General features: G+C 38.5%; 1 protein-coding gene across 1 annotated transcript in view; it reads left to right on the top strand.

Annotated features, from left to right (window-relative positions):
* Window positions 1-13,052, top strand: part of LOC126188325 (E3 ubiquitin-protein ligase LRSAM1-like) — a 174,056-nt gene that overhangs the window by 64,792 nt on the left and 96,212 nt on the right. The window contains exon 6 of the mRNA XM_049929919.1: window positions 4,954-5,055. Within this exon, the coding sequence (XP_049785876.1) occupies window positions 4,954-5,055 (102 nt within the window). The remainder of the gene's footprint in view (window positions 1-4,953; window positions 5,056-13,052) is intronic.

Here is a 13,052-nt window from a genome sequence, read left to right as displayed (position 1 = left end):
GGTATTCTGTGTGTTGTTTCATTTGTTATCACAATAAAACCTTGACACAAGTAGGTGACCTGGATTTGATGGAATGAATGAGGAGATGGTGAGAGCAGCTGGCGTTGTTCTATTGCAGTGGCTCTTAGGGTCATGAGAACAGTATGGAATGAAAGGATGCCTGAAGACTAGAAAAAAGGAATCATAGTGCCAATTTTTAACAAGCGTTCCAGGAAATTATGGAAAATTATATTGGAATTACTTTAGCGTGTCATGCTGCCAGGGTATTTGAGAAGGTCCTAGAAAGGAGAGTACAGACAATAGTAGGATGAGAATTGAGTGAGGAGCAATTTGGGTTTAGACCAGAAAAGTTAACAATGGGTCTAATTTTTAGTGTAAGGCAGCTCCGAGAGACATGCAACAGATACGTTAAGCATTTTGTAGTGATGTCCCTGGACAGTGAAGAAGCCTATTATAGTCTGAAAAGGAATAAGATTTGGGAATCCCTTTAAGAAAGTGAAATTGGAAGGTGACTATGATAAGAATGAAGGAAAGATGTCAACATTGTACAGTTGTGTAAATGTGGGAGAAGAGAAGATATGACTGGTTGGAACAGGAAAATGGGTTGAAGCTAGGGAATGCATTATCCCGCCTACTCTTCATCATCCTTACCGATGAGATAATGGCTGGAGTGGCAGCACCAATACAAAATGAAAACATGAAAGCAGTTTTTTGTGCAGATGTTTCTATAGCGTGGGGAAATGTGAATGTACAAAAAGGACTAGATGTATGAGGGGAAGTGGGAAGTATGGATTGAAATTTAATGCCAAGATGTGTGAAGTCATGTGGCAGTGAGGAATAAGATGAGAGTATCAATGGGTAAAATTATTAGATAGCTAGTACAAAAAAAAGAAAAAATTGGAAATTTTTAGTACCTGAGGAGCATAATGGAAGACAGTGGGAGGAATGCTAAGGAGATTAATGAAAGGAGAAGGCAAGCACATGGATTCCTGCAGAGTGTAAGAAGCCTGGTCTGGAGAACATGTAAATGACTATCATAATGTAACAATACAAGAGAAGGAAAGTTGCTGCTCACCATATAGCGGATATGCTGAGCCGCGATAGGCACAATAAAAAGATTCACACAATCATAGCTTTCGGCCATTAAGACCTTTGTCAGCAGTACACACACACACACACACACACACACACACGCACACGCAACATGCACACACATCTGCAGTCCCAGAGAGCTGAAACTACACTGCTTGATTATCATAAGAAGCGAATTATGCTCTAATATGCTCTAATCTGTTTGCACTGGAAACATGGTTAGTTAAGAAAAGGCAGGTGAACAAGATACAGGCTTGCAAGATGAAATTTTGAGTAAGCAGCATAGGACTGACCAGAATGAGCTCGAAACACTTTGAGAAATATTGATAGAGAAGTTCAAGCAAGGGACCATTGAAAAGTCCATATTAAGATGGTGTGGAATGTTAAAAGAACAGAAGCTGGCAGCATATCAAGGCAGGCTCATGGAATGACAATAGGAGACAAGAGACCTAGAGAAAGACTGAGACAGATGGATTGTTGAACTGAGGGGATTTGTGGAAAAGAAAATAAAAGACTGTGACACAGTGGAGAGAGAAATGTTGTGAGATGACAGGAAATGGCGGAGAAGCTTATGTTTCAAGCAGAACCAGCCAGGGGATGAAAACTAGATGATAATGAATAAGGCTTGAACTACTGATTCACCAGTAAAGGCCTGTGCCATCTTTCTGAAGATTGCCTTTTTCTTATTGCCTCACACTGATGCAATAGTGGTTCATCCCCTGTCACAATGTATGCCAGAAAGCTATGTCTTCAGCATTGCCTGATCCCAAATCAGGTGCCCAAGTATGGATAAATACCATCTTTTCCATTCTCCCGAGCTTTCTAAAAACCCAGTGAGAAATCCCATAACAGTGATATGAGTGAATTGAACACTGACAGTCAGTTCAGTGCCAAAAATGTCTAAAAAGTACTCCCATTATCACAAATCGCATTGTCAACAAATCCCACATTTTCATCAGAAATGGTCATGTTTCTGTAACCAAAACTTACTCATCAGAGACTGAAATTTACAATCTTTTTAAAAACACGTACTCTTCCTTTAGTAATACAACTACTTCATTTACTTCCACTATCCATCTATGAATAACAAGGTTTTATGCCATCTAACTGCAAAAATCTTATGAGTGCTTCTGTTTGTTTTTCAGCTGTGCACTACCAGTTTGTTTCAAATGCCTCCATCATGGCATAGCAATGTTATTTGTTGGCATATGTTCTCACTGTTTAAAGTTTATTTTGTTTTTTACTTTACAAGTCTAATTCCATTGGATCAAACTGAGGAGAAAACCTTCAAGGTCATGGAACTAGTCCTGACATGAAATTACAACAGAAAAGTATTAACAGATAAAATAAAAGTTTATGAATCCAAAAAGAGACAAGCCATAAGTTTATGTAAAAACCTGGAATGTCTTTCCATGAACCAGAGAGGTCTGATGAAGAAATTGGAAGTCAGAGATAGGAGAATCTCCAGGAAGGTCCTAGGCCTGGTAGGAGGAGATGGGAAAATCAGATGATGACATTATTTGGAGCTCTACAAACATATCGAGAGGCTGTCTGACTATGCAAGAAAAAGAAGGGTAGCTTTCTATAGCCATGTTGCAAGATTGCCTCCAAACAGATTGACCAACCGTCTGCTCACTTTCTGTCAAAATAAGAAGGTTCGCACATCTTGTCTGACAGAGACCGAAAAGGATGTTAAAGAACTGGGAATAACTGATCTCCAGAACAGACAGTCTGTGAGATGTACCCTGAAGGAAGTCTGAAGATTTCCAGAAAAGCCCCGAAGGAATGATACCCCCTGGACAGAAGAAAGGAAGGAGTTACATTGGCAAAGGATGCGACAGTTCTGGGCAAAGATCAAAGCCCAACAGTTGAACAAGCATGGTCCAAAGAAGGTCCATTTGAAACAAGAAGGAGAAGAAAGTGTTTACAAATCCATAGAGAGACAAGCAATAAGTTTATGTAAACACAATCAGCAATATAACTCGGGAATCAGCTTAATTTTTCAAGGAACTCTTCGACAGAATAGGAGGAGTGACCCCAGTTTAGATTTGACAGTGCATGAATAACTACTAAGATTTTTGAATTCTTGTGGTAGCTTATTGAAAATGGATGCAGCAGTATACTGAACACTTCCTGCACAAGTCAAGAAAGTACGATCCAAATACAGATTGGATTTCTGTCTAGATTTAACTGAGTGAAAGCTGCTAATTCTTATGAGTAAGCTGATATTGTTAACAAAAAATGACAGTAAAGAATAAATATATTGAGACGTCAATAATGGAACACCCGGACTAATGAACAGGGGACAACAAGAGGTTTGCAAAATTACACCACTTATTGCCTGAACTGCCCATTTCTGAGCCAGAAGTAGCCTTTGAGAATGGGATGAGTTACCCCACAATATAATACCATATGTCATTAGCAATTGAAAATAAGCAAATTAGATTACTTTTTGTGTCCAACTAAATCACTTCAGATACCGTTATAACATAAAAAAATAGAAGCATTAAGTCTTTGAACAAGATCTTGAACATTGGCTTTCTGCAACAGTTTACTATCTATCTGCACACCTATAAATTTGAACTGTTCAGTTTCACTAATCATATGCCCATTCTGTGAAATTAAAAGATAATGTTTTGTTGAATTGTGTGTGAGAAACTGTAAATACTGAGTCTTACTGTGATTTAACATTAGTTTATTTTCTACAAGCCATGAACTTATGTCTTGAACTGCATTCTTTGAAACAGTTCCAGTGCTGCACACAACATCCTATACAACCAAGCTAGTGTCATCAACAAACAGGAATATTGTAGAATCATCTGTAATACTAGAGGGCATATTGTTTGTATAAATAAGAAACCATGCCCCACTCAAACCCTATATCATAGTCATTCTCAGTACTGTGGAAAATGATCTTTTGCTGTCTGTTATTAAAGTAAGAGGTGAGCCAATTGAGAGCTACACCCCATATTCCATAATGGTCCAACTTCTGGAGCAATATTTCGTGATCGACACAATCAAATGCTTTAGTTAAATCAAGTATGTATCTTCTCTTGGGAAGAGTTTCAAATATGCAGGGTATTGACTTCATATATTATGATTGTGCTGTAAATTTTTGTAGCAGCCTGGTACAAACTGATAGTTTTGTCCATAATTCTATACTGTAGTCTTTAAAATTGTCTTTAATTTTTCCACTACAGCTTTACCATTTTGGATGAAAGGCATCTTTTATGCAACCAAAAGCTGAGATTAAATAATACTTGGTTGTACTATGACTGTTTTTGACATAGCGTCATCATGTAGTAGACTTTATGGCTCAAACTGGTGTAAAACACATGATGATGATGATGATTTCAGTGTACCTCAAATACATATTTAACATATTGTGAATTGATGTGCCCACTACAAGATCAAAGTGAACACTAATACATACCAACTATCTGAGTACTTATTTTACTGTCTGGAATGTTTTTTCACTTCTAACTTCCAGATACTGTAACTAGCGCTTCAAAACACACTGTACACGTCAAGGCTCTCAAAATGCCTTTGAACTTAACACCTGGCTTAAGATCCAAAAGTGTATCACTTTTTAGATTTTTGATCAGCTAAAGTGGATGAGTTCAATGTGATAGTTGCTAATTTTTTCCAGTATATAAATGAGGGTGGAGGTTAAAAGTGAACTTGTCAATGAAGAAAGAAGTAACTTCCAAACTGTATAATTACTGTAAGGATATAGTGGATTTGAGTATTGTGTAATTACAAATTTTTTGAGTCTGAGACAATGTGCTGAACCATTTATAATAATGCCCTTTATGTATACTCTCATTTTATAACTTCCCAAAACCGAACTTTTTTTGACAGGAGCAGAAACGAAGAGAAATGCTGGAACTTGAGAGGAGTATAGAGGAGCAGCAGAGAAAAGAATTAGAGCTTCAGAATGTTATGAGAATTTCCAAAGAAAAAGTGAGTATAGTTTTGCAACTGTGTACATGGTTAACAAAAGATTACATTTTGCAAGGCATGAAAAATTCACTCTTGTGTTATAGATCACTACTTTCAGATAATTCTATTTTGTCAAATAATGGCATTATTTCTTTAGCTATAGAACCAATTTTTAGCTTTTCGTAAGTGTAATACTGAATATATTAGTTTCTTTGAGTAAAGGATCCAAGGGAGAAAGAAACTTGTTTAATTTGATATTTGTCTGAACCGAAGTATCCAGATGCCTATTAGTGGACATTAATATGGAAACTGTAACTTGATATTTGTCCAGGACATACACTGCATGCCATGTGGTTAGAGGCACTATGTCCCTAACTGCGCGGCCTGTCCCACCAGAGGTTCAAATCCTCCATCGGGCATGTGTGTGTGTGTGTGTGTGTGTGTGTGTGTGTGTGTGTGTGTGTGTGTGTGGTGTTTGTAGCATAAGCTAGATTAAGTTAGTTTAAGTAGTGTGCTTCACCTTTATTATGGCTTGAAGCCAGCTGAGGACACTTTCAGTGATGGGTCTGAATTTCTTTGGAGAAATGGCAGCCATTTCTCCCTCGGGAGCCAAAATCGGAGTACATTGTGATGCTGGACCCTGGGGTGTGAAGCAAAGCTGACTCTCTAACTCAACCCAGAAGCATTCCATTGGGTTTATTTCAGGACTCTGGGCAAGCTAATCCGTCTTAGGAATGTTATTGTGCACAAACCGTTGTCTCACGGATGCAGCTTTATAACAGCGTACATTGTCATGCTGATATAAACAATATAGTCCATATCAATTAAGGTAGGCTAGGAAAAAGTCTTACCTTCATAAGTCTCGGATGTTATTGAATTTAGCATATGTTAAAATGAAGAACTAAGTAAGGAACATGTGTATTTATTTTTTCCCCCACTCCAAAAAAATTTCTGCTCAGAGATACGGCCCTCCAAAGATGACGCAGAGCATACCATTTTGAGGATGCGAATTTTGGAAAAAAAATTTTAAATTCTGTATCCCTGGAAGAGCTCTAGATACGTTGGTGCTTTTTTTTTTTTTTTATTTGAAACATAATTGCTTTATGATTACAAAGAAATTCTCCATTTGGACTTACGTGTCAAAGTTCTTTAACTATAGCGTTCTGAACTTTTATTATAATTTATGTAAAAAATATTTATTTTCAGAAATGCCAATCCATAAAATTTTCATTTTTTTTTCTATTGATTAGTACCGTATACGAGGATAATCCCAAAAGAAAGGTCTCCTATTTTTTTATAAGTACATGGACCTGTTTAGTTGTACAATGGTTTACATCAGTTTACAGCTTGAACATTTAGCTATTTTTCAACATAATCACCATTTCTGTCGATGCATTTTTGTAGATGCTGTGGCAGTTTTTGTATGCCCATGTCATACCAGCTCGCCACCATGCTGTTCAGAAAGTTGTGAACCTCTTCTTTCACCTTGTCGTCGGAGCTGAATCACTGGGATTACAATTAACGCTGACAGGTACTGTGAGACTCTGAAAAAACTCAAATGGGCAATTCAGAACCGGAGAAGAGGAATCTTGTGCAAGGGTGTACACATTTTCGGAAAACCGTTGCTCTCCTGCAACAGTTTCAGTGGAACATAATCACCCACCCACTCTATAGTCCTGACTTGGCACCTAGTGGCAATCACCTGTTCCCTAGGTTAAAAGAACATTTGGCCAGAAAGCGATTCAGTTCTGACGATGAGGTGAAAGAAGAGGTTCATAACTTTCTGAACAGCATGGTGGCGAGCTGGTATGACATAGGCATACAAAAATTGCCACAGCGCCTACAAAAATGCATTGACAGAAATGGTGATTATGTCGAAAAATAGCTAAATGTTCAAACTGTAAACTGATGTAAACTATTGTAGAAATAAACAGGTCTATGTACTTATAAAAAAAATAGGAGACCTTACTTTTGGGATTACCCTTGTAGTTCTACATTCCCAGAAAAGGAGAGATTCCACTTTTAGGTTGAACAGGTTTTATAAACAATTGAAATTTTTGCCATACATAATACCTGTATTATTACCACATTATCACATAACAGGCTCATAAAAACCAAAACTTAGCCTTATTTAACATAATTTCAGTTTTGAAAGTTGAGTAGGAGACTCATTTTTCAAGCATTTTAAATGGTCCCAAAATGTATATGAAAGGTCCATAGACTTAAATGTTTCAATTTATACAACTTCTGTGCACTCTGTTTTGTACTGAAATTAGTCAGTCAATAGAATGAAAATGTGTTCCACTGCTTCAATATCTTCATTTGATATAGAGTGATGCCTTACTGTTGAACCATTGAACTGGATCACTTAGTCTTCAAAACATTGATGGCATTGTTGCTGTCCTTCAGCTGGAAATTTCACAACAATTTCATTTAACTCATAATCAGTGTCTATAATCTCTGCAAGCCACCAGCCACAGTTATGCATACAAGCCACAAACATCCGCCTTCTCAGGTTGTGAATCTGAATATTATCGTGCTATTTCTGAGGTGTTGGCCGAACGAACGAAATTTCTTCTTTCTCGCCCTTTAAAGTGCATGCAACATGAGTTTGCCCATCACTTTGAGTCCAAAAATGTGTCTACTGAATTCCTTTCACAGGAGTAGTTTGTTTGGACCATTCTTCTTTTTTCTGCTCATAGAATTCTTCCATTTTCTCTTTGAACAAAAGAATGAGGGATGTAGATGTGTAAGATTTCAGAACTCTCATAAAATCCTCAGCATTCTGAATTGCAGGTGTATTTGGTCTGGAAAGATTGTTTTGTAGCATGGTGCTTCAGCAGGCCTCCTACACTATCACAAGGCCCCTTCCCATGACCAGTGGCACTGTATACCCAGTCACTTGGCATAAGTGACTTACTCAATTCAGACAGCTGGTAACAATTTTAAAATGACTAGGAGCATCAGAAATGATGATGACCTCCTTTGCCACTGTTTGTAGTTGAAGAGTTTTGCACATTGCTAGCAAAGAATGTGCTGCGTCATGTACTGTGTCATCAGTTATAACTGCAACACTTGTTGTCTTATTTTGAAAATATGTCACTCCTCTAAAAATTGAAACCTGATCATTACTCCAATGATACCCTTGTACTTCGTGTGGGAGAATTACAGACCAGTTCGCAGCAAAATCACAGTGAAGCACTAAACATAGTTCTTCAGCCTGTACACACTCTTTCGCTTCTGCAATGTGTTGTTGTTGCAATTTCTTCAGATGGTGGCATGTTACTGTTTTCACTGACCATTCACCAAGTTCATCAGTCAAACTATCAAAGGCAACAGTTTTCTTAATTCGTTTATTTTCCTCCCATGTCGCATATGTAATTCCTGCAGAATTATCTGCTACGTCTTCCAGGCCAAGTGTCTGTAAAGACAGTCCTCCCTTTCCAAGACAGTCACCACATTCTTGAAACAAACAAGTCTCTCGCTTTACATCGCAAACTACTAATGACTTCACACTCCCAACCAAGGTGTCATGTGTCACGTGCTGCAGTAAGTTCTTCAAAGTTACCACACAAAGTTCAAAATTTGCCCAGTACATACACAGACAGACATCTGTGGGTGGATGTGGAACTACCCACTTAGGTCGTAGGGCATAAAATTTTGATCTTCCAATACGTGGAGTTGTATAGTTGCTCCTATAAATTGCAGAAGTTTCTTTAGTACTGTAAGTCATGTACGAGGGTTGTTTGAAAAGTTCTCGGAATCACCATAAGAGGTCAGTGTTAGTCAACGAGTTGTTCACGTGATATTCATTGGACTGTTACCTGTAAACATGTGCCATGTCAGTGCTCTTGGAAGAGAGCTGTGGCAGTGATGTGGCTCTGTTGTTCCCATGTAATGATTTGGGACGATGGAAAAATTGAGATTCGAGCAGTGATTAAGTACTTCATAAAGAAAGGTATGAAAGCAAAGGACATTCATGCCGATTTCCACAATACATGGGGGGACTCTGCCTCTTCATATTCAACTGTTACCAAGTGTACAAATGAATTTAATTTTGGTTGGGAGAGTTTAGATGATGACTCACACAGTGCTCGGCAAAGATGTGTCACTACGCCAGAAATCATTTCAAAAGTGCACAAAATGGTCATGGAGGATCGCCAATTGAAAGTGTGTGATATTGCTCATGCTTGCCAGATGTCGTCTGAAAGGGTATATCACGTTTTAAAAGAATTAGAAATGAAAAAAATTATCTGCAAGATGGGTGCCGCGACTCTTGACACGTGCCCGCACACAAGTGCTGACGCCATCGCAAAATTACAGAAACTAAGGTATGAATTGTTGTGACACCCGCCTTATTCGCCTGATACAGCTCCATCAAACTTCCATCTCTTCCCAAGACTGAAAATTTTTCTTGGTGGACAAAGATTCACTTGAAGCAAAGAATTGATAGCCAGAGTTGACAACTATTATGCAGGCCTGGAGGAAACTCAGTTTCAAGATGGGATCAAGGCATTGGAACATCATTGGACCACATGCATTAATCTACAAGGAGACAACATAGAAAAATAAAAAAAAGTTTCAGTGATGTAAGTACTTTTTCCTATTCCATTCCGTGAACTTTCACAACTTTTTGACCTTCAACTGTTACAGTTATAGTGTGTTTTTTGTTGGCACGCTGGTGAGAACAGTCCCATTTATCTGGAAGACTGCACTATTTGAACTTGAGCTGCTTCTACAGGATGACCATAATAAGGATCTGGTGTCCCAAAGACTCCTTTTACAACCCTCACATTTCTCGATTTGTCTACCATGTACTTTGATATGATCAAACGTGGTGCAAAATTGTTTTGTTTGAAAATGTCTCTGGAATAATAGTTAAAACTTGCACCTTTTCACTGTAGGATGCGCAATATTCAACAGCTGAATTGATATTTGTGAAAAATTCCTTGCAAGAGTGCTTTGTTTCATTTTCTTCTGAAGATGGAATTTCTACTTTGAAGAGTGTGGTCAGTTTTGCTGTAGTGTATTCATCCAGAGCTTTAATAATTTCTCTGCACTTTCTTGATGCTTAGAGCTTATGACTCGACTTCACTGACCACAGTTTGTCAACAGTACTAACAGCTACCTCTGTAGTTGACTGATTCAGGGTATTTAATTCTTCCTCTATTGATGCAAAATCTGCATCATCCCCACCATGGGAGGCTTCACCTTGTTCAGATATTATCATTGTTGTTGTTCTGTCAAAACATTTAGAACACAAAAAGTCATCACTGGAAACATCTTCACTTTGAAACAAAGTCTTCAGATGAGAACATTTATTCCCAACTTGAACGAAGTCTGTTTTTTTGTTTGTCTTATATAGCACCCTTTTATGGATATGCAAATAGTCAGTACACTTCACTCTCCTGTGTGGCCCCAGTCAGAAGACATTTCAAACAGTCCTTTTCACAAAACAGACTGCAACTGCATCAACTGGCAAATTCCTCACGAAAATGAGAACTCACTGGATGGTCTCAGATTTCTTAGAAGCCTCTTCAGTAAACAAATTAGCACTGAACAATTACAATACAGAAACCTGCAGTGAACAACCATGACAAAGATATTTACAAGAAACTACGACAAAGTGTAAGAAATACCTGCAACAATGAGAACGAAAAGAAATAGCTGCTACAAAGAAAGAGATAAGAAATAACTGCAACAAAGACAATAGAAATAAACATTGTGACAAAGAAATTAGTAAGAAACAAATTAAGTGAAGACATACATTACGCTTGAAAGTTAAAAAATAATTTTTTAAAATAAAACCTGTCCAACTGAAAAGTGGAAGCTCTCCTTTACAGAAAATATAGTACTACATGGTACTAATTAACAGAAAAAAATCTAACTTTTCTGGATTGGCGTTTTTGAAAAAAAAATTCTGTAAATTGTAAAAAAAAAAAAAAAAAAAAAATCAAAAGGCAACAGTAAAAGAACTTTGACAGATATGTCCAAATGGAGAATACCATTGTAATCATAAAGCAATTATCTTTCAAATAAAAAAAAACTCTAGCAAAATATCTAGAATTGTTACAGAGATCTTAAAATTTTTTTCCAAAAGTCACATCTTCAAAATGATGTTTGCAGTGTCATCTTTGGAGGCCTGTATCTTGGGGGCAGGAATTCTTTTGGAGAAACAAAAAATTATGTGTTTTTTACTTACTCCTGAATTTTAATATATGTTAAATTTAAAAACATCTGATACTATGAAGGTAACCCCCCTGCCTGAAGTGATATGACTTACGCCAAACAATCATTATTTCTGAACTTTTCCTCTACTTTTTGCAGTACATAATGCAGTAAAACATGTTCATCCCCCATTGGTGACATATGAGGAAAATAGCATGTTAGATTTTCAGCTTTTCCTGTGTTCTCTCACAGCTTAACTCATAACGTCTTCATGTGTTTTTGTATTTAAGAAGTGTAATTTCCTGTTTTAGGATCTGTGAAATGTAGATTCATGCAGTCTATAGTGCAGGGTGAGTGGCAGGTTGTAATGTGTTCGTGTAGCCCAAGGCGGAGGTTCAGTGTGGAGGTTGACCATCTGACCTTGTCCGTTCGTCCTTTGAGTAGACGGATAGCTGCTCCTTCAGCAGGATCCAAGTAGGCACATTTGCTAGTTATCGGAAATTGCAGTGTGCTTGGGAACCTCTTAGGGAAACAGTATCCAGAGCCACAAAGAAATCTTCAGTGTACTCAGTTGGTTTGGAGGCCAAGTGGGTGCTCTCAGCCACAGTCTCTATCAATTATGTGGTTGTCTTTGCTACAGATTTCTGGACCTGCGTTACGAGATGGAGAATTGTAGGACTTCCCTTGATGGGTCAGGGATGTGCTACACAAAGGAAGCAGCTACTCGGGTAGCAGAGTACTTGTGGAGTGCTCATGGGGGATTTTTAAGATAGGCAGTAGTTTGAGATCCTCTGATGAATTCTTGCCAGTCGATACGCAGAGAATGAAACTGGACCATGTTCAAAGTAAAGGCACTGTGAATGCAAAATTTTAACAGTAAATTGCCAAACTAATCTTAACAAAGTTCCTTAATTTACTGTCCCCCACCCCTGGGAAAGTTGTTTTTCTGTAATTATTTTCAGAACCAAGAGCTGGCTTAGTAGAAAGCTCCAAAATGTTTAGTGAGACAGGGAACGTAATCAAAAAGACAGGTTAGATGCTGTAGGAGGAGAGCATTTATTGCAGTTGACAAAAATATTGTTGCAGAAGAAGCTGAGTAGCACTGTAGTGTAGTCGTTATGATTGTATTGTATCTTAACTGGGGGCCTAGAAACGACAGAGATACTCCATCCCTGCCACAGCCACAGTGGTTCACAATCCCACGACAGCTACCGCAGTCTACTTCACCCCTCCACTGCCCCACACTGAACCCAGGGTTATTGTGCGGTTCGGCCCCCAGTGGATCCCCCCCCCCCCCCCCCCACCCACCCCAGAGAACGTCTCTCACCAGACTAGTCTAAGCCCCATGTTTGCGTTGTAGAGTAATGGTGGTGTACGCGTACGTGGAGAACTTGTTTAGGCAGCAATTGGTGACATAGTGCAGCTGAGGCAGAATAAGGGGAACCAGCCTGCATTCACCGTGGCAGATGGAAAACCGCCTAAAACCCATCCACAGACTGGCCGGTTCATCGGACCTCGACACAAGTCCACTGGGCGGATTCATGTCGGGGACCAGGCACTCCTTCTCACTCCGGAAAGCCGTGCATTAGACTGCACAGCCAACCGGGCAGGCCAGTGGTTATGATACTAAACTGTTGTATGGAGGGTTGTGAGTTCAAAACTCATCTGGACTGTATAAATTTTAATTTCCATATTCAGTTTGAGTACATTGTAGAAGTATCCACAAATGTCAAGAATCATTGTACTGGTATGTTCTGTAGCCGTATATATACTGTATGTGTTCTGGCCAGAAGCAGTTTGCTCCGCACTCTTGTATGTGCAAGTGCTGAATAAATCTTCATCAAGTGAAG

Source organism: Schistocerca cancellata, chromosome 5 (genome assembly GCF_023864275.1).
Source record: "Schistocerca cancellata isolate TAMUIC-IGC-003103 chromosome 5, iqSchCanc2.1, whole genome shotgun sequence".
Classification (NCBI taxonomy): Eukaryota; Metazoa; Arthropoda; class Insecta; order Orthoptera; family Acrididae; genus Schistocerca; species Schistocerca cancellata.
This window is presented reverse-complemented; position numbering and strand designations above follow the sequence as displayed.